General features: G+C 35.1%; 2 protein-coding genes across 2 annotated transcripts; both read right to left on the bottom strand.

Moving 5' to 3' along the window:
* Positions 1–1676: 1676 nt before the first annotated feature.
* LOC120152018 (zinc finger protein CONSTANS-LIKE 13-like) lies at positions 1677–4554 on the bottom strand. The gene is made up of 5 exons (XM_039164320.1): positions 3911–4554; positions 3202–3417; positions 2558–2841; positions 2234–2331; positions 1677–1831 (listed from the first exon to the last, which is right to left on the bottom strand). The coding sequence occupies exons 1-4, from the start codon at positions 4442–4444 to the stop codon at positions 2241–2243; spliced, it is 1125 nt and encodes a 374-aa protein (XP_039020251.1). The 5' UTR covers positions 4445–4554; the 3' UTR covers positions 1677–1831; positions 2234–2240.
* A 7832-nt stretch (positions 4555–12386) lies between these two features.
* LOC120152066 (monothiol glutaredoxin-S11-like) lies at positions 12387–13022 on the bottom strand. Its single transcript, XM_039164361.1, has one exon. The coding sequence runs from the start codon at positions 12890–12892 to the stop codon at positions 12587–12589; it is 306 nt and encodes a 101-aa protein (XP_039020292.1). The 5' UTR covers positions 12893–13022; the 3' UTR covers positions 12387–12586.
* Between the last annotated feature and the right edge of the window lie 10462 nt (positions 13023–23484).

The following is a 23484-nucleotide window of genomic DNA, read 5'->3' as shown; positions in this document are numbered from 1 at the left end:
TAATGCATCTCTGTGGTAATTAACCTACTTACCGTATCAGTAAGACATCTCAAGTATTAATTTAATTTTTAGAGGCATGTATAAATTATATGTTTGGTAGCTCTTATTGATTTCTATTTAAAATGGTCTGTAATAATAAAGTAAGCCTGCTTTATTTTATTTAGCATAATTATATATGATAATATGATCGAATAGTATTATATCATAAAATGTTTTAAAGAGGAAAAACCCAATGATTTTAAAGTCAGTGACATTTAGACAGTTTCATAAGTGTTGCGAAACAACACTACATTGCCTAATTATTGTCTAAAATTAGTTTTGATTTTAATGATAGATTTTATTTTACGATATTACTTGACTATCGAGACATATATAATTTATTAATATGAGCTTTTAAAATGGATCAACATTTTAAGAGTTTCAGTTCAAAGATAGTAGGAATGTTTGACGTGACATCTATAACTCGTATTTCGAGACGTATACAGATTATGGGTGTTACAGTCTCAATTTCATTTTTGTTGTTTTGAAGAAAAAAAATTAGATTAGGTGATGCCATAGAGTAGTAATATTTATTTAGTATTTTTTTAATATATTGATAATAAATATCTTACAGACGTAACTGTTCAAGTTTAAATATTCTTAAAACATAATATTTTTTTATTATCGAGACTATTGAATGAGTTATTAATACTTAAGACAGGCAACAGTTCGGATATCATGCGACTTCTCATGGTCATGGTTATCACTCTCGACCTGGCGGTTTTTTGCATCCCACCACCTCCTCGGCGAGCTATAGTCGTCGCCAGGCGTGTAGCACGAGAAGGTCCTGGATCATTTTGTTTGGTCAGTGGTTTACTTGCTTCCCAAGGTAGCTGTGTTGGGGAATTTTGTTTTCTAGTTCATATAGGGTAACCTGTGTTCTTGAATGTTGGCACTACTCAGCATAGAAAAAGCTTCAGTCGAGTTGTGTTCAGAATATGATAGTGATATAAATGTATCAGGTTTCTTGTGGATGAACCATGGACTACACAATCTTAATTCTATAGCCGAATCATTGGCGGTAGCCCACACTACATGAAAATATTGATCATTCGAAACAGTTACGGATTCAGGATTCTTATGCGAGTGCACGACAGTATATGTACAATCTCCACCATGTAAAAGTGAGAAAAAAGATTATGGAAGTAATTTTCAGTCTTTGTTATATACATACAACCTACTTGAAAGCATGGCTACCTCTTCCTCCAATGTGGCTAGTCACTGAATATACCATAATAGTTTCACTGTGATAAAACCAACTTGATTCAGCAGCATCACAGGTATCCTCAAAGGCAGTCCGGACTTCCAAAGACAGCAATCGTTCTTGCCATTCCACGACATCACCATAAAGGTATTACTGTTCTCCGCTAGTGGGGCAGCGATAGCTGTAGGGATGCCAATATGGTAACTCGCATGAGCATTGGATGAAGGTCTGCTATTTTTTGGCAGCATTTGTCAACGAATGAATGTCGGCTTCTATAACCATGTCGTTGGTGGGGTGGTTGGTTTTCTTTTGGCTTGCGGCACTTTCCATTCTCGATCTTCAGAAGATATTGTCATATTGAGGTAGATGGGAGTTGAGAAGGTGATGGAGGGTCATAAATATTAGTATCCCAAACAAAAAGTAGGTCTGCTGGTTGTTAAATCTGTAACCATGCTGGTTGGTGGGTCTCATTACAAGGTGAGACTGAAATATTATGAATACAGGACGCGTAAGTTTCACCAACCATTGTTTTATTTGCATGAACATTATTGAAAAAAGTTCCCAAGATTCCAAGTAGTATTTGACAATCTGTAATGTAGAAAGAACGGTTAGAAAACAAGTCTAAAACCTCCAAATTTGAAGTTCAGGGTGCTTTTTCTTAGACTTTCTGCAGAAACTATGACCTTGAAAGTTAAAAAATGGTGATTGGATCGGAATGCCTAACCCTACACGGAAAAACCAGAAATTTTCTAACAAAAAGAGAGGACAAAACGGAATAAACCAAATAACCTATATATGATGTATTGATGTGAAGCTTTATCTAATTTTCAGGCATGGATCATATAAGGTATTAGAAATCAATATAATGGGTATAAAAGCTAAACACTATTTGCATAAATCATAGAATTTTACAATAAATCTGTATCTTACTATGATTTAGCTTCTAAAGAACCAAGAATACAAATCAATTCCAGTCTCAAAGTTGTTTACCAGTGTCTCATCGCTCTATCTTTGCGAAACGTCCCTTAATTCTTGTCCTGCTATCAGCTCTAACCTTTCTTGATTCATACCTGATGTGCTTGCCAAACCTGTCACGATTCAAAGAAACATTACAGAACAAAATGCAGACGAAAGAACAAGTTGATCTACTAAAAGATTAAAAGCAGATTAGAATTTCGACAGTTAGATTATACAGGCATGTGTTCTACTGCAGTAGCAGAATGCTTCGTCAACTTCAAGAAAACCATGGAATGGGTTGTTTGAGTTAACAATATAGATTGAAGATGTCAAATACGAGACAGAGTGAAGCAATACCTCCTTGTTTTCCTTTTCTCCTTGTAACGTGAGATTGCAGTCTCTCTCTCCTGGCTATTTAACTCGTGAACAGCAACCTTTGGAAGAGCTGACGTGGTTCCGGCATCGTTTTGAAGTTGTAGTTGGTTTTCAAGACTATCACTCAAAGGTGTTGTCTTGCTAGAACCTGGATGTTTATCAGGAACCACAGCAGTTTCCTCAGTATGGTCTATTAGTTGGGAAATAGGCACAAATACTTGACTGGTTGTCTCGACATTGTCATTGAAGCACCGTAGTGCACTCGACTGCATGAAGGGAAAAACGATCAGTACCCTAATTCAGGTAAACAAGCCAAAGTTCATATTTTAAGATGCTCCCTAAATACCAAACAAATCCATTGGAAGGCAGATAGTGAAAGCAAATCAAATGATGTAATCTATCATCAACATAAAGTGTAAGCTATACTATTTTCTCCATAGCCAATCTGTACCTTTCGTTTCCAGAATTATATCGAATATCTAGAAACAGAAAAGGTGGTTCATCTATCAATCGGTATCCCATACGAACTCAGTGTTCGGTATGGGGAACGTTACATATTGAGAAAAGGACTGCAATCAAGGAAATACAAAAGCTGTTGGAGATAACTACAAAAAGGAAATGCATACCTCGTAAGCAGGAAGCAAAATTGGATTTGTATCGTTTTTGAAACTTGTATGCACGGTTCCTGGCTGCAAATTATCAGCATCAGGCATCCGTGGCTGGAACCCATCAATGGCTTCGAGAACAGTCTTTCCAAAGCCGAGGGTAGGTTCCGACTTCGCCAGTTCACGCAGCTGATGAATTACCTCCACCTTGTGTTGTCCACAAGAAGCATTACGATTCTGATTCAAAAACAGTACATGGATCCGTGTTATATGTTAGCAAACAATAGTGAATTCAATCAAATACATAACATCATGAACATGAAGCCTCAATTCCCCGGAACAAAAAAGTGCAAGCAAAGGCTAAGAAATTTGTAGCTAAAGGCAAACAGTTCATCTCAAATCTTCTTTGTTGTAATTACCCTACAACCACAGCAGTAAAACCTCAATAAATCAAGTTGTCTAACTTAATTTGATCGTGAAAAGTTCAATAAAAAAAATAAGTTCATGTACCATAAAATACCAGAACCCTCACGGGTTTCATTTTGCAAACGAACAATTTGATCAGAACCCCAAACTTCCAAAATTCATCCAGTTTACAAACAACAATTCAATAACTCTTCACAAGAAAAAGGTACAACTTTTAACTTCTCTAACACGTTACACGTCCTAGCCAACCACCATAAACCCGCCATAAATGCAAGAGGATGAAAAGTTCCAACTTGATACCTACCTTGGGCAAAGGAAGAACATCCGTCGGCTTAAACCCATGATCAAAATCACTCGAAACAAGCAAATCATCAAAGCTAGAAACCACCGGAGTTTCCCAGCTTGACAAATCCAACCACCCATCGTCCTCACCATGGCCACCTTCCCTTTCACTCAAAATCGGAGCTTTATCACCCAAATCATCAACCCCAACGAAACTCACCAGCTCAGTCACCGAAGGACACCCAGTAAACCCTTCTATGGGCCTCCTCTTGTGCAACGAAGACGAGGGAAACTTGTGGCTTTCCCTTTCCCAATCGCAATTCGAGCAGAAAACAGATTGATCCGTTTCGCAAAAGATGGAAGCGGGGGAATCATCGCAGGCGTCACAGAGCTGTGACCGAGCGTGCCTTGTGAATAGCTGGTTGGCTGAGTGAACTTCCCTGTCGCACGAAAAACATAGCTTGGCCGAGTCAGCTCTGCAATATAAAAGAGCCGTGGATTCATTGCAATAATCACAGAGTCTCCTCTGTTTCTGGTTAATTTCCTGATCAGTCATGTGTAACTGGTAGACCAGTCCTTTTTTGTTTTTTTTTTTTTTCTGGGTTATATAAAAGGAAGGAGTTTGTCTGGGAGCGAAGAGAATAATATAGAATTGAGAGATGGCGCCAAGTTCTGGGTGGTTTGCTTTGAGTGAAGAAATGAAATGGTGGGAACAGAGAGAGGGATTCTAATCATTTTTCTTGGTTCCCAAGTTGTGTTTAAATGAGTTGGCTGATATTTTTTCTTTGGATAAAATGTGGAGATAGTCCCTTATGTTTTTGGTTTGACTAACTTTGATCACAAATTTAAAAATTAAGGGGGGAATGGTCTATCCTTTATCGATTTGTTCGATTATAGTCTCTAACATTATTGATCTATTCGATTTTAGCCCCTTGATCTTTAACTTTCATTCGATTTTAGTCTCTTAACCGTTAACTCCCATTCGATTTTAGTCCATTAGCCTTGTCATGGACTTAAACAAAATGGGTGGTTTTATTATGACATGATTGAGACAATGAAATTCACGATGGATCGCAAGTAGTGATGTCAACGGGTCGAGTTAGGTTTGTTTTAGTGGCGGAATTTGGTGATAGATATTGAGGAAGTTAACTTAAATTTTTTAAAAGTTTAGAGATTGAAATTAAAAATTTTAAAGGATTCAATTTACAATTTTCCCCAAAAAATTGGGTCTATCTAAATTTATTGAAAATCTAAGAGACTTAATGAGAATTTTTTAAAATTATGAGAAAAATTTAATTAAAGACATTCAAAAAAAATTAAAGCTTAATCTAAAATTGTAAAAATTTGTGGGGGCGAAGTTAAACTTTTTGAAAATTTAAGGGTTAAAATTATAATTTTTCAATTTTTTGGGGGCCATGCCCCATTGTGTTCCACCTCTAGCCGAGTTTTTTTTTGCGATTCTACCGGACCTAAAAATATACACTATAATTTGAACTGACCAAAAAAATTTATATCTTACATCCGACCTGACTCGACTCAAAAAATAATTAAATTTTTTTTAAAGTATAAATTCGACCTAACATAATCTAATATAAATTAAATACTTAATTAAAAATAATTAAAATTTTAAAAAAATTATATTATTATCCTCGAGTCAGGTCGATATTTTCATCATCCACGTTAAACCTAATTTTACCCGACTTTTCTTATTAAAAAAATGTGATCCGATCAAACTCAAAACTATTTCTTAAAAAAAATCAAATCCGATCGAATAAAATCAAAGCCGTGGCTGAGATGATCATCCCTAAATTCACGAGAAATTGCTGTTGGAGTAAGCTTATTTGTTGACTCGTCAATTCAAAAGAAGACAAGAAAAGGTCATGTGTATGGATTACATAAGCATGCTAGAAAGTTTGATTAGAAAAGAAAAATCATATAATTTCAGCCATACAACTCGTGACTCACACTAACCGACAAAAACACTTGAATAATGCTTGAAGTACACCCGTCAAATTATTTCTCCAAATAAGGTGAGTTCTACAGTGATGCATGAGCGGATGAGGATGCTGTTGCTTTACAGGGGACGAAAAATCATGATTTTCAGAATCGGATCGGTTAGCGAACCGGTCATGTTATCAGTTTATTGGTTTAACCGATCGAATCATTTTGACCGGTTGGAAGAATCGGAATACGTCATAATTATTTAAAAAATTAAATAAAAATACCAAAAATATTTAATAAAAAATAATTTTGTATATCACAAGTCATATTCAAAGCAAGTCATAACATATATGAGTTAAAAACCATAAAATCAAGTGAAACAAAATGATTCAAATTAACTACAACATAATATTTAAGGTAAAACATATTAAATAATAAATATAATTATATAACTATAATTAAAAAATAAATTTGGGGCTAAAAAAATCATAACAAAATGATATTGTTTGGTTTAATTTTTTTTCCAATTTTTTTAAAAAAACAATCTAACATGGCTAAGAAACATAGAATAACATCCCAAAAGTCTAAAGAGTAAAAATATAAGAACAAAACAATTTCACATAGCTAAGAAACATAGAAGAGCATCCTAACTAACTTTTATAAATAATAGAGGTAGTTTGACATTCAAAATCATAGAGCCTTTTGGTGAACATAAAGTGAACTATTCTTTCACTTCAATCAAGTTCTAATTTTAGGTTTTAATCGAGCTTCTAAATTTTTTTTGAGTTCAAGCCTTTTCGAATTCAAGTTTCAATATTATATTTCGAGTTCGAGTTGAACTTGATAATTTTTAGTTCGTGAGTTTGAGTCGAGTTGAGCTTACTTTTAAAGTGTGAGTCGAGTTCAGCAATACTCGAGTTCGACTTTGCTCGTTTAACAAACGACGTCGTTTGGTTTAATTTAAAAAAAAAATTGGCCATTTTTTTCCGATTTTTCCTGGTTTTTTCCGGTTTTCAACTGGTCCGGTTCAAGCGGTTTAATGGTTCTGGCCCGTTCACTAGTAGCGGTTCAACCGGTTTAATTTGAACTGGACTAAACAACAGTTCCCGATTTAACCGGCCGGTCCGGTTTTCAAAACAATGCAAAAAATACATTGAAGAAGTATAATAAATTAGTAATCCCGATATCAAACTGCTTATCACTTGAATTAATCCCTATTAATACAAACCCATTAAATTTAATAAAAAATATTAAATTTTTAAATCCTATTTCTAAATATATAGATCCATAATTGTTGACAACAACAATGTAGCAACGACTAGTATAAACCTTACCAGCGTGGAGGTTGGAAGGAACAACACCACACCACACCACGAGGCTTTAAATCACATATCTTATCATTTTATGACTGAGTTATCATTAAGGGTGAGCGTTTAATAGAATCAAGTAAAGTAATTTTTTTTTGAATTATTCGAATTGATGAGTCTTATTTTACAACTCAGAGTTGATTTGAAATTTTTTCGAGTTGAGTCGAATTTATAGAATTCAAGTCGAATCAATTTTTTCGAGTCTCTATTTATAATATTATAATATTATTTGATTTCAAATTAAATAACTTTCTATAAACATATATACAATACAAATATATATATCTTCATTTTTTTTTTTAATATGCGATGTACACATATTATACAAAGTCCAATGACTTTATTCCAACTTAAAAATAAATTCACTAATTACTAAAAATTTCGAGTTATTCGAGTTGCATTCCACAATTCGATATGAACTTCAAATTTTTTCGAGCAGAGTCGAGTTTATAAAATTATAACTCGAAATCAATTCTAATCGAGTTTTATTCATCCATAATTATATCATCTAAGGTAGCACTGTGCTCCCACTGACTTTTCTCTTGACTTTTACGTAACACCTAGTAGATACTAGGCTGACTTGTATTAATTTAAGTAGTCTATCATTTGTAAAAGACATCAATTTCAATGATCTCGTTACAGTTTTAAAAACTCAAACTGTTAATGAATTAATGTTACGTTTGTTTGAGGAAAAACATTTTGCATAAAACATTTTCTTTATTTTTTAGTGTTTAATTGGAGGAAAATTAGTTGATCAACGTAAAATATTTTTATGATCAACAAAATTTTCTCTGTGTTTTATGGAAAATGACTTACGGTCTGATTTTCTGTAAATCATTTTTTTTGAACTTTTCACTTCAAAGAATAAATACTTAAAATAATTTTATTTCATGAATTTAATATTCATAAATATTTTAATATTATTTTAATCAAAATATTAATTATTAAAATATTTAAAATATATTTATTTATATTTCTAATAATATAATATTATATTTTTAATATTATAATAAAATAATCAATTATATTATAATAATATAAGATATTATATTTTTATTTTAATAATATATAATAAATTATTAATTAAATTTATATTATTTATTAAATTCATAGAAATAATATTATTAAATTATTATATAATAATCTAATAATATTTTAATAAATATATTAATTAATATATTAATTAATATTTTTGAAATATAATATAACACTATTAATTTAATAAATAGTTAATATAATTTATAATATTTTTATTTCAAAAAAATATACCAATATTAATTTTTTTATTAATAAAACTATAAAAATAATATTTTAATAATAAATAAATTGTTTAATATTTTAAAAATAATAATATTAAGTTTTATGATAAATAATATTATTTATTATATTTAATATTTGTAATAAATAATTTTTAAAAAATTCATCAACTAGTAAAAAAAGGGTTTAAACATATCGTAAAACGTTTTTCAAAAAATATTTTTTAGAAAATATAATTCATTTTACAAAAAAATATTTTTCGAAAAACGTTTTCAGTGAAACAAACTAACCAAGCCACTCTAAATCCACCCTATAACCCACAATTTTCTCTTCGGCTACTATAAAATGACTGTTTTGTACAGCTATTGTCAGCTCAAATTAAAAACCCAAGGACCAAAATGCATTCCATGCTATAATACAGGGACTTGCACTTTACTTTAACCTCTTCCATAACTTGTAAAATCTCATAGCATGCACATGGTAAGACTGGTCAACAAACGTAACCTTGTTGTTGGGATTTTTCCTATTCTTTAACAATTTTATCTGCTCACTTATCTCTTGTTTGAATTTCAGATATTATTGCTAAACAGATTGCTATATCTGTGCATATATGTGCTGCTGTTATGTGCTAAAGATGTAGAATAAGATTATTCTTTTCAACCTATTTTCTATTGCTCTCTCTCTACAGCATATTTTTTTTTGGATCCAATTGGATCATTACAAAATGGCAGATCGGCATGAAATCAGCTTCTTCACGTCCTCCTTGATATTTTCTGCATGCGGTGCAACATAACACAAAGGAAAGGATTAGAATGCAAAAAAGTATTTAACATGGTTAGACAGTAACAGATCTAGAAATATTTTTCAGCGTGGACAAATGTATATTAATAGTAAAAAATTTTTTTGTATGAAGACAAATAAAATTTCAAGATGAATACCTTAAGTAAAATAAAAAACTAACATAAAAAAATTCGAGTTCGAGGATGGGTACGTACATCCGCCACCATGATTAAGCTGAAGTTCCATTGATGACAAACTCACAATACAATGATGATTTGTAATAATTTCTTCTCTTCATCCGTAATTTTTTTATTTTAGAATTTTTCACTTTTCAATCTTTTTTTTTTATCTTGTTTGTTTTATTAGTCATTCTCTTTTCGATTATTATAACAATTATTAGAGAAAATAATTTCAGTGATCGAAAATATCTTATAATATATTATTTTAATCAATTTTTTTTTGATTTGCCAAAATGACCAATAAAATCGTAACGCGAACTATAATTTTTCAACTCAGTTTCTAAATTCACAACGTGATTTTGCGATAGTCCAAGTTCGCGTTGCGATTTTTCAAATTCGTTGCGATTTTTCAAATTTACGTTAGTCCAAATTCACGTTGCGATTTTCTAAATTCGTTGCGATAGTCCAAGTTCGCGTTGCGATTAAAAATCGCAACGACTGGTGGTATTGCATTTGTTTCTTAAGAAATTTCTCTAAAAAGATAGTATTCGCGCGGACGTGTCGACGACCCCGACCCGACCCGACCTGAGATGGGACGGCGGCGGCGGCGGCGACGATGCGCGAGAGTCTCCCTTGTTCTCTTCCACTCAACAAGGAAGTGGGAAATCCAAGCCTTAAATACCCATTCCCAATAGTATTTCCAATACTATGTGGGATTGAACATTGCCAACACTTGGGAATCTATTACACTATCGCAACACATTCTTTATTGTTTCAAACTAAGATCTTACAAATGACTTGAGAATCTTTTATACTATCGCAACACATTCTTTATTGTTTCAACTTCCATGTGAATTTTGAATAGTTAAAATGTAAACTTATTTTGGATTTTTCACTATCGCAACACACATGTTTTTCAAACTCTCGCAACACATTTTAACTATCGCAACACATTTTTTAAAATCGCGTTGCGAATCTGGATATTCGCGTTGCGAATTTGGAAACTGAGTTGAAAAATTAGAGTTCGCGTTGCGATTTTGTTGGTCATTTTGGCAAATCCAAAAAAAGTTGGTTAAAATCGTATATTATAAGGTATTTTCGGTCACTGAAATTATTTTCTCCAATTATTATATAGCCGCTCTCTAATCTCTAGTGGTACTTTTTCTCCCCTTCTCTCTTTTATTTATAATATCAATTTTTTCTTTGTTTTTGTTTAGCCAGTATTAATTTTGACGTTGATTGTCGATCGTCGATCGTCGATTGTCTTTTTCTTTGTTTTTAATTTTTTTTAATAAGAATAATCACGTCTTTGTGATACATCTATCTTTGTCTTTCGATAGTTTTCGATCGTTTGACCGTTATTTTCGTTTATCTTTTTTCTCAATATTAGATTTGACATCGTCACAACTTTTTAAGATGACGTTTATTTGTTATCATGCTGATATTCTCTGCTTTTTGACCCTTGAATTGATTTGGATACACGTTTTGCGTTCATAGATAGTTTTCTCACGTCGTTTGACTCAGATTTGCGATTTGTCGATGATCTTTCATAGCTTTATCCCCTTTTGTGATTCATTTGCCGATGCAGTCAAATTAGTTCGTATCTTTATTTTGTTTGAGCATTTTGATTAAGTTTTTTAACCTTTTCATTCTTTTGTCTTTGTATGATCTAGGTGGCTAGTTTTTGTGCGAATGGTCATAAGAAAATGTCCTAATTTTAATTTAGTTTACATTTAATACAATTATGCTTGTAAATCTTCATTGTAATTCTGAATATTTTATATTTTTAATAAAACTAACGCTTTTTTATAAAAATAAAACAATTATTATACAACTATTACAATTTTCATACACATTCATAACGATCATTTTGTGAATTGTTCTTAGGATGCGAATATGGAAAGATTGATCACCGGCGAATTTATATGTAAAAGCCAATCACTTTTGTCACCAGTTTCTCTTGGCATTTTGAGGTGGTGCATTTCGGTGGATGGACCATTAAATTAAAGTTGACTTTGCATGGCATTTTTCTTGGGAAATTATCACATAGTCAGCCTTAATATACGGCTAAGTAAATGCACTATCGGTTTTATTAAAAAATATTTCTTTGCAAAAATCAACATAAAATTCTTTTGGTTCATGTCAACAAAGCTACGTAGCTCATTGACAAAATAACTTTGGTTAAAATAAAGTATTAATAGTATTTAACGTGGTTTAGTCTTCTCTATTTTCATAGACGAGATGAACAATAATCAATTATAAACGTAGAGAACACAAAGAGTACAAATACATGATTTCATATGTATGCCAAAATCTATATAGATACCAAAACTCAGATATCACAAAACACTAACATCCCTACAACATAAACTCCAAAAGTTACAGAGATCCCAAGAAAAATGATTACATCTCTCTAACCATTAGAATTATGATAAAATTTAATTTAATTATCAATTATAATTCAGGTCAAAATATAATAATTATGTTTGATATATACTCGAACATGAGCATTAATTAAGCAAGATATGGTCTTTCAAATATATAAAAAGCATATAGATTCTGTTGAAGGCTAAAATATACGAGTGAACAAAACTCGACTCAAAAAAATTTTAAGTTCAAATCAAGTTATAAAATACAATTCGAATAACTTAAAATTTTTCATAATTAATGTATTTATTTTCAAATTTGATTTGAGTTCTCGACTGTGTATGATATATGTATATCACATAAAAAATATGAAGAAGTATATGTATTGTATATGGTTATAAAAATCATTTAAATTGGAGTTAAACAATATCATAAATATTTACAACTAAATTTAAACATAAATTCAAAAATTTGACTCGACTCGACTTAAGAAAAATTTCAAATCAACTTCAAATCATAAAATATGACTCGTTAACTCGAATAACTCAAAATCTTTTGACTCGACTCGATCGAACGCTCACCCCTACTAAAAGGACATAAATGAAAGTATATTAAGTTTACTTCATTAAGAAATAGAAACTGAATACATGGTAGAGAACTATTCCAAAGATAAAAGGCACATAAGACATAGAAAGGCTTACAATACAGACTACACAACACACAGCTCATGACTAGAGATCAGTACTTCTATTGAGCCAATTTTATTCTTTCAATTTGATATTTGAAGTTTTACTTAAAAGGGTTTGTTTAACACAGAGTCTGATAAGGTTTCAGCATAGGCATCAGCCCTCTACTAAGATGCAGAGACATGATTTCATTGGTGGAACCCACCAGCTTTCCACCAATGAAGATGACTGGAACAGGACCATTGTACCCCAACCTCATCAGGGCTTTCTCCATTTCCCAGCCTTCAGGGTCTTGGTCCAGCTCATGAACAATAGGACTCACCCCAAGCTCTTGGAACAGGATCTTGACTGCATAACACATGCAGCATGAGCTCTTGCTGAATAGCACCACCCCTTTCTCTGAGGCCAATCTTGTCACCTTGTCCATGATGGAAATCCTGGTTCAGAAGTCCCTTGGTTGCCTGCAGATTTCACTTAAAGGCCGATGAGCGCCGGATCGAACCGTAGTGGAAGTTTGGACCTTTAGAAGGTGAAGTAGGAAAAGGAGAGAAAAGGGTTCAAAGCTTAAGGTTGTTGGAGCTTAAGCTTCCCTGCTAGTGTATTTATAGGGACAAGCAACAAGAAGGAAATGTATATTAGCTAGAGATTCTACTTTACTTAACAAGTTGGCTAAACAAGTTTCGGCTAAATATTACTCAAGCCATATTCAAGTTTCTGATATAATCACTTCTTTAACTAGTTGGTTCAAGAAAACACACAGGATAATAAAGTAGCAAGATTCATTTTGACTTGATTCATCGGCCTACGTGTTTGGCCTGCTAACCATACGCATTCCCACCTTTTTGGTAGATTCTACGGAGATGAATACTTTATAAATCCTACCAAAGTGTAACAAAAGATGAAGATTCTGAGCCTGGCATGTCAATTTACACTGGACTGCGAATGTGAGCGTTTCTGTGACGTGTTTCTGTGGCTGCAAAATTCTTATTAATGTGTCCTCCAACTTGCATGATTCTTCACACACGTGTGCGTTCCATAAAGGCTCTGATCATTTCAGGCACAGGGATGCTGCTCTCACAGATAGCAACCATCAACATGTGCGAGTGAGCCGCCTGCGAACGACGCCAACCGTCATAAGTGCAGTGACAACAACTCTTCCTTCCTCGATGGTGGGGCAGGATTCTCCAGTCTCATGCCATCTTACTGCAAAGAATAAAGTAATCGGCTTTACAGGAAGTGCTCATCCTATAAGAGTATCCTTGAGGGTAGGTACAGTAAGATTACATATTTGCAACACACTGTAATTATAAATGATGTTTTATGTCACAGATAAGGTCATGTAGACTTAAATTTATATAAAAAATCATTAACTAAACATTCTAATTGATCCTGTTAGTGTTGTCTGGTATGCCAACAGGGGCAGAAAGTCAAAGAACTAACCAATTCGATCACTTTTAGTACTAATTAACACCTTAAAAAGAAAAAGCACAGTATGAACCTAAATTTGATTAACGGGACACGCATTTGTGCCTGTTTCTGATACTAAAGAATCCTACAAAGTGAAGTGCTTTCGTTTACATTCATAAATCTGTTTCATTATATTATCATATACATGATAATGGAAGCATTATCCAACCGAACAGTAAAGTATTTAAGATACCCTATAGGAACTATTGATTTTAGGGTAAACTACGCATTTAGTACCTAAACTATTAGTTTTGGTCCATTTTAGTACCTAAGCTTTCATTTTTTTCAAAATCATACCTAACGTTTAGTTTTTGTTTCATTTTAATACCTCGCCGTTAAAAACTTAACGGATGGACTGAAGGGGCATAGCTCCTATGGACGAACGGCCAATATGAATAGTGGACCACAAGAGAATGAGGGGTTAACCAACATAGTCTAGTTTTAGGCACATCGGACGATTGACGACGGAGATCAGAGGATGAAGAAGTCAAAGACTCTATCATCGATTTGGGGAGATTGAGGCATTTTTCGATGAAACGGAGGCCAAAATCTCGTTCAGGGGTCGAAAATGTGTAGGCTAGAAAGTTTGGGCTTCATTAGTCGACGGATGCGATGGCCGACGACTATAGACAGGTGACCGACGAGCTCGTCCGTTAAGTTTTTAACAACGAGATGATAAAATGAAACAAAAACTAAATGTTAGGTATAGTTTTGAAAAAAAAATGAAAGTTTAGGTACTAAAATGAATCAAAACTTGATAATTTAGGTACTTAACACATAATTTACCCATAATTTTATTCGGGTACCAAGCCGACAAAGCAAAACCCTTTATGCAACATTTACCCTTTCAATATGAAGGGGTGTGGATTATTAATTTTAGAAATTATGGTGTTTTTTATATTCAAGTTATGACTCTCTCCCTATTGTTATTTGGATTTAGATTAAAATCTGATGGCACAAATTAATTACGTTTGTTATTTTATAAATCGTTTGTGAAAAACAATAGGGTAAACTACACAAACGGTCACTAAAGTTTAAGTTTTTGTTTTCCCTACTGAAGTTTCAAAAGTTACAAAATGATCACTAATATTATCACTTTATAACAAATAGGTCACTTGGCCGTTAATTGCTGTTATACCGGTCACAGAAGGATGATGTGGCACATTTACTTGGCTTGCCTGGCATGCTTTGTCCATGTCAGACCATTATTGATTGACCATTTGACTAAAATAATAAAGATATCAATTTTAAAGAGGATTTCAATTTATAAACCCTACTTTCAAAAGGAGGGCAATTTGAAGAACTGATACTTTGCTACAGACTTATTTGCAATCCTTCAAAATGAGATTAAAGGATTGAAAACGTAAGCGGAGAGACACTGGATCATGGCCAACTACCCTTGGAGTTGATGAATGGCTAGCAACTCGTGGAGTTGATGAAGAAGCCATCTTGTATGGCTTGCCTGCTGGACTTTGTCGTTATATTCAACGCCACTTGAACCTTGTTCAATGCTACCGTTGGCGTTTTGTTTGCTCCGTGGAGAACTAGACATGTTTAATCCCTATCTCAGGTGTTTGAAGGAAGGGAGAAGAAGTCTGAACTTGCTTAAGCTGCTAAGCATCATAAGCAAATTGTAGCTTTAGCTGCCAATATAGAAACTAAAATTTACAGTAATGACCGATGGGTCTTTTTTACGTACTTTTCATATATGCTCACTAATAATTTTCTGAAGTTTGGTCAAGCGTGTGTACTTTTGTTTCTTCTTATATGGATACTTGCGCTATTGGTTTTGGAGGGTATTATATGTGGTTTGTTTTCTGAACTTAATGCTGACAACTAAAATAACATTCAGCGGAAGAATCTCCTGGCAAGTTTTGACGGCTACGTTGTTTGACTTTGCTGCTAGGATGCTTGGAACGGGTGGCAGGCTTGTGTTCTTCTATCCCGTGTCGAAAGAAGACGATTCATCGGAGCATCCATGTTTCGAGTTGGTTTCCAATTCCGAACAGATACTCAACTCCAGATACAATCGGGTTTTACTCACAACGGCAAGAACATCCCCGTAGACCGAGGAACTTGCATTGGCGGCTCGGATAAAGCATTTGGAGTTCAACGAGAATCATGCCAAGTGGTTAGAAGAGGGTAACAATCTTCACTCTTCTGTTTTAGTCCAGCAGAGGCTGTTGAATCAGGTGGTCCGAATGTGAGTAAAGAATCAAAGCCAAAATACACAGGGGAATATGTGTAGTCTCTGCTGCTGTTTTGACTTAAATAATGTGGGCATCCATGTTTCTATTCTGATGGCATGATGAAGAGATTGTTTGCCCCTTTTTGAAATCAGGGTTTACAAAATTGAAATCCTCATTAAAATTGATTTTTTTATTATTTCAATGAAATGGTCAGTTAATCCTGATCTCACTGGTCAAACAGTGACAGATAAGCAAGTAAACGGGCCATGTCAGATTTCTGTAACCGGTATAACGGAAGACAACGTCCGAGTGATTGATTTGTTATAAAACAATAAAATTAGTGACCATTTTGTAACTTTTGAAATTTCATTAAGGAACAAATGAATCTTACAAAATTTACATCGTTGGCGTGATAAACTGAATGTCGGACAGTACAAAATTTTATGCAGTGCCTGTGGGCTAGTCTTCAATGAATGTTACCTTTACAGGCTTTAAATTGTATAATGTATTAGAAACTGGACTCTTCCTCCAACTTTTAAATGCCCATTTAAGCTCCATGAGCACTTCTGTTACTATTTTTCTTCTTGTTTTAATCTTTATACTATAATATATTTTACTCATTTAATTTTTAAATATTAATATATTGCATGTTAATATTTTTTTTGATAAATAGTGTATGGTTAAAAAGGATCATGCATAAAAAAATATCATATTTGTCTCATTAAAAACCTTTTTAATATTAAATGGACGAAAATAATAACAACTCATAACGGAGACCAAATGAAAAAACAATCAGCTTAACGAGTCGGATTCCTCGTACTGCACAAAGGTTCTCACTGGTCAACCATACAGTCTTCTACCCGATTACCCAAACGAGAGACATGTTGGAATCGAATACACCAATCCTTTTGCACTAGATCAGGAATATGAGCAATGATGGAAATGGTGTCGCACCTAGGTCCAGTAGATTACAGGAGATGTACAGCATCCAAGCAATCCAACTTAATCACCACCCGACGAAATCTCCGCTCCCAAGAATACCAAAGGCCGATGAAGACATCCCATGGCTCAGTTTCCACAACTTTGTTAGTACCAATGAATTTATAAAAATCAGTCAACCAACGTCCATTACTATCATGAATGACTCCCCTACAGGTCGGGCGTTGTCACGGACCACTGCCCGCATCGCGTGCTAATGGTATACTTCGACATAACCTGGCTTCGCGTCTAGCTTCACTGCACAACTGCTGCAGCCGCAAACTCCATTCGATAATGGTGCCAAATTCATCCACAGGATTGTTGAAGACCCTAGCATTGCTGTCCAGCCAGATGTTCCATAAAAGCGAGCCAAACAAGATGGTCCAATCTTGGATGCTTACTGCAAACTTTGGACCATTAGTTAGGTTAACCAAAAGCCAATCACGAAAGTCCAAAGTGAGGAAATCATGCAAGCGCTAGGGTCTTCTTATATTGCGTGTTTTTTTGTTTGTTGAAAGAGGGTACTTTGAATTATAGATGCAAAGTACACCGTCAAGGACCTCATTAAAAAACATTCCTAATCCTAAATGGAGGAAAAAGAGTGAACCAAGAGACGGAAGAGAATTAATACAAGGATAGCACTTACATAAAAAATGCATACCTCAAACCACAACATACACACACAAACACCCATTCATTCCATTCAGCAGAATGGACAACAAGAACTGAAACTGAAGCGAACACATCAACAATAGGGAGTGACCGAAAACAACAAGAACCAGGTTCACCAAACCTGCTAAAAACTACAGAATATCGTGGCTCCATCGATCTTCAACCCAGCAAGCGAAAGACAACATAAGCTACCTTAAAGGGCTCCAATGCACTAGGCCTTCCAACCTTGACGCTCCTATGTTGGGAAATAAACAAGTAACGAGTAATTTCCCTATAACCAGATTAGTGAGAATGCAAAATAAAAGCGGAAAAATAATACCCGAAATTGATAACGGAGTTCAGCCAATTTGCTTACGTCTCCGGACTGCTGCAGATCTTTTACTAAGAGAGAAACTTTACAAGTGTTTACAAAACACTCACTGCTCACAAGAAAACTCTCTAGTATTAGGAGAAAGAAATGATTTTTGGGATGATTTTGAAGCTAAATGAGCTAGGATATTTATAGTTGAAACTTATGGACTAATCTTGTAAATACCCTAAAAATGCAATGACTAAAGTTGCAATATTCCCATTTCCTATTTTCAAAAAAAAATAGCATCGAAATCGGTGCATTAATTCCCAGCCAAACTTGTTGAAAACCATTGCCACCCCCTGTTAAAATCAATTTTGGCCGCCCCCTTTTTGACTTGGTGGCTGCTTGCTTTTAATTTCAACAATCTCCCACTTGAAGACTGATTTTAATCTGTCTTCACACCTCGATCGATGCAGCAGCATTTCTAATCTCGTTATTCTGGCATGCCAACTGAAGCTGAACACAACTTCAGTTTTTCTGTAGTCACTGTCTTTGTTAACATATCTGCTGGATTTTGAGCTCCACTAATCTTTTCAAGTTTCAAAATCCCATCTTCCAGAAGAGACCGGATAAAATGATATCGCAGTTGTATGTGCTTCATCCTGGAATGAAAAGACGGATTCTTCGCTAGATGGATAGTACTTTGACAATCGCAATACAAGACATTATTTTCTTGTTTCTTGCCTAACTCTTCCAAGAAACTTTGGAGCCAAACCATCTCCTTGTTGGCTTCCGTAACAACGACATATTCTGCTTCAGTTGTGGAGAGAGCAACTATCTTCTGTAGTTGAGAAACCCAACTCACTGCAGTACCTCCTAGAGTATAGACATACCCTGTAGTGCTACTTCTGATATCAACATTTCCGGCTAAGTCATCATCTACATAGCCTGTCAGTATCGTATCTCCACCTTTGAAACAAAGTGTTTTGTTTGTAGTACCCCGTAGATATCTGAGGATCCATTTGACTGCTTCCCAGTGTACCTTACCCGGATTATTCATGTACCTGCTAACAGCTCCCACTGCATGAGCAATATCTGGTCTAGTACAAACCATGGCATACATTAGACTTCCAATTGCTGAGGCATACGACACCTTCACCATGTGTGCACGTTCTTCCTCCGTCTTTGGTGACTGTTCTTTGGAAAGTCTGAAATGAACACCTAAGGGTGTACTTACTGGTTTAGCATCTTGCATGTTGAACCTGGAGAGTACTTTGTTGATGTACTCAGCTTGTGATAACATCAAAGTCCTCGACTTTGTGTCTCTCTTAATCCTCATCCCAAGAATCTGCTTTGCAGCGCCTAGATCCTTCATAGCAAACTGCTTCGACAATTTTTACTTCAAGTTTTTAATCTCTTGCATGTCTGAGCCTGCAACGAGCATGTCATCAACGTACAACAATAAAATAATGAAGCTATTGTCGAACCTCTTGATGTAGCAACAATGATCTGCTTGGCATCTGGTAAAACCATTATTACCCATGAAGTTGTCGAACTTCTTATACCACTGTCTAGGAGCTTGTTTTAAACCATACAAGCTCTTCTTCAACCTGCATACCATGTTTTTCTTGTCTGCCTTTATGAAGCCTTCTGGCTGCCTCATATAGATTTCTTCCTCCAAATCACCATGAAGGAAAGTTGTCTTTACATCTAACTGCTCAAGATGTAAATTCTCTGCAGCTACAATTTTCAACACCAGTCTGATTGTAGACAGTTTTACAACTGGAGAGAAAATTTCATTGTAGTCAATACCTTCTTTTTGCTGAAAGTCTTTGACAACCAATCTTGCTTTGTATCGTTTTCTCCTATCGTGCTCTTCTTTGATCCTGTAAATCCACTTGTTGTAGAGCGCTTTCTTGCCTGGTGGTAATTCAACTAATTCCCATGTATGATTTGACATAAGCGAGTTCATCTCATCTTTCATGGAAGACTCCCACTTGACTGAATCCTCTACTTGCATTGCTTCATCATAACACTCTGGTTCACCATTGTCAGTCAGCAACAAGTAGTGCAAAGAAGGAGAATACCGTTGGGTTGGTTTAGGAATTTTGGAGGAGCGTCTCAGTTCTGGTGTGCCTGGTTCTTCTTAAACTGCTTCAGGATTGATCTGAACATCATTTCTAGAAATCTCCTCGAACTCAGCAAATTCCTTTGTTTCAGCTTCAATATTGGAGCTACTTGATTCTACAGTTGATATGTCTTTATACATCACATTCTCATTGAAAATGACATCTCTGCTTCTGATGATCTTTCGATTTTTGTAGTCCCAAAATCAGTAACCGAACTCATCACCACCATAACCAACAAAGACGCATTTGTTGGACTTGGCATCAAGTTTACTTTTTTCAGTAGAATCTATGTGTACATAAGAAATACAACCAAACACTCTTAAGTGTGAAAGGTTTATTTCTTTCTTGCTCCAAACTTCCTCTGGTATTCTGCCATCCAAAGGAACTGAGGGCCCACGGTTGATCAGGTAAGTTGCAGTGTTGATAGCTTCAGCCCATAGAAATTTGGGCAATTCGACATGTATCCTCATGCTTCTGGCACGTTCATTCAGAGTTCTGTTCATGTGCTCTGCTACGCTATTCTGTTGTGGTGTCATGGCAACTGTTGTCTCCATCTTGATCCCATTGTTTGCGCAGAAATCTTTGAATCTTCTATTTTTGTACTCTCCTCCATTATCAGACCTCAACCGCTTGACTTTCAAACCGGTCTGATTTTCCACCATGGCCTTCCATTTTCTGAATGTATCAAAGACTTCTGATTTCTTCTTCAGAAAATAAACCCACACCTTCCTCGTAGAATCATCGATGAAGGTGACATAATATAATGAGCCTGCAAGAGATGGAACTGGAGATGGTCCCCATACATCAGTATGAATCAACTCTAACCTTTCAGCATTGGGTGTCTTACCAATCTTTGTAAAGTTGACTTTCTTTTGTTTGCCAAAGATACAATCCTCGCATAGTCCAACATCTACATTCTTTAGATACGGCAACTTCCCTTGTGACAAAAGTGTCTTCATCCCTTTCTCGCTCATATGGCCAAGCCTTTGGTGCCATATGTTTGATTTTCCATCAACATCTGTTACTGCAATGATATTATCTAAATTTGAGGTTACGTAGAGAGTATCAGTCTTCTTACCACGAGCAATGACTTGTGCTCCTTTGGTAATCTTCCATTCACAGCCTGAAAAGGTTGTGATATATCCTTCTCCATCAAGCTGTCCTATAGAAATCAAATTTCTTTTGAGTCCAGGAATATGTCTCACTCTCTTCAGTGTCCAGGTGGTCTGGTTTGGCAACTTTAATCGAATGTCTCCTTTTCCGACGATCTTCAAGGTTTCATCATCAGCTAGATGAACCTTCCCAAAATCACCACTGACATAGTTCTCCATGATTTCTCGGCATGGGGTGGAGTGGAAAGATGCCCCTGAATCCAAGATCCATGATTCAATCAGACTGTTGATGCTTAGAATCATGGCATCACCTGTCTCCTCTGTCACGTTGGCAGATTCTTGTGCGCCAGTATTTTTTTTTGGTGCTCGGCAATCTCTTTTAAAGTGGCCCTTCTTGCCGCAATTATAACAGGTAAAATCTTTATTTTTCGTTCTTGATTTTCCCCTTCGGGATTTGGATCTACCACGATTTGAATTTCTTTCTGAGTTCTCCCTCTGGACTCCGTGTGCAAGGCTGAGGAGGTTGATGCTTCACCTGATTCTCTCCGTCAAATTTCTTCGCTCAGTACCAGATCCCGAACATCGTTGAATTTCAATTTACTATTTCCTGACGAGCTGCTAACTGTTGTGACAGTAGCATTCCAACTGTCTGGTAGAGATGATAAGAGAATTAAAGCTCGAACTTCATCATCGAATTCAATTTCCACTGAACTCAACTGGGTTGTGATTGTGTTGAGTTCATTTAGGTGTTGTGCCACTGATGCCCCTTCCGCCATCCGCAAATTGAATAATCGCCTCATCAAGTGCACTTTGTTTGAGGCCGATGGGTTCTCATACATACTGGAGAGAGCCGCCATAAGACCCGTCGTGGTCTTTTCCTTTGCTATGTTGAAAGCAACATTGTGGGATAACGTCAGTCGGATAACTCCGAGGGCTTATCTGTCGAGAAGAGCCTAGTCTTCATTCTTCATGCCCTCTAGTTGCTTTCCTGAGAGAGATTGATATAGATTTTTATGGTATAGAAAATCTTCAATCTGCATCTTCCAAAAGCCAAAGTCCGCACCATCGAACTTTTCAATTTTCACCTTCCCTTCGTCTGCAGCCATCGCTCCCACTCGAATCTGGAATCGTTTGGATTGTTTCTGACAATCTTTGCGAACCACAGTGTATTAGAACACCTCCGTCGACAAATTCGTATCGCCGACAAAAATTTTTACTATTCACAAAATTCATTATTCATGTGAACAGTAATGAATAGTAACCTCGCAAAAATATTGATACAATTCACAACCAAAAGATCTGATTACCAGTTTTTGGGAAATAAACAGGTAACGAGTAATTTTCCTATAACCATATTAGTGAGAATGCGAAATAAAAGCGGAAAAATAATACCCGAAATTGATAACGGAGTTCAACCAATTTGCTTATGTCTCCGGACTGCTGCAGATCTTTTACTAAGAGAGAAACTTTACATGTGTTTACAAAACACTCACTACTCACAAGAAAACTCTCTAATATTGGGAGAAAGAAATGATTTTTGGTTGATTTTGAAGTTAAATGAGTTAGGGTATTTATAGTTGAAGCTTAGGGACTAATATTTTAAATACCCTAAAAATGCAATGACTAAAGTTACAATATTCCCATTTCCTATTTTCAAAAAAAAACAACACCGAAATCGGTGCATTAATTCCCAGCCAAACTTGTTGAAAACCATTGCAATCCCCTGTTAAAATCAATTTTAGCTGCCCCCTTTTTGACTTGGTTACTACTTGCTTTTAATTTCAACATCCTACGCTAATGATTTATCTCACGCAACCCCTTATGGCAATATCTCTTTCATTCCTATAGAAGCAGCAACCCACCTTTTCTTCAAATCCGAATCTGAAAGAGATGTACCAGTTAATTCAGAGGATAGAAGATAAGATTTCACCAACTTGAATCTCTTCAATGCTCGATCTCTTCTTTTTTTCTCAGCTTTCGTTAATTTAATAATTTTAATCTCTATATTTTTAGACATTAAATGTTCACCGATCCATGCATAAAAAATTAAAACTGAAATAAAAATGAAATCAAATTCATACAATTATCTTTATTTTATTAAATTGATCGAATACAATCCATCTGCAAACCAACTTTCACGTAGAGCATGAAGGCAAGAAACATAAACTATCGACATGAAA

The sequence above is a fragment of the Hibiscus syriacus genome, unplaced genomic scaffold (genome assembly GCF_006381635.1).
Source record: "Hibiscus syriacus cultivar Baekdansim isolate YM2019G1 unplaced genomic scaffold, ASM638163v2 tig00111084_pilon, whole genome shotgun sequence".
In the NCBI taxonomy this organism is placed as follows: domain Eukaryota; kingdom Viridiplantae; phylum Streptophyta; class Magnoliopsida; order Malvales; family Malvaceae; genus Hibiscus; species Hibiscus syriacus.
The sequence above is the reverse complement of the archived record's forward strand: the minus strand, read 5'-3'. Positions and strand labels throughout refer to the sequence as shown.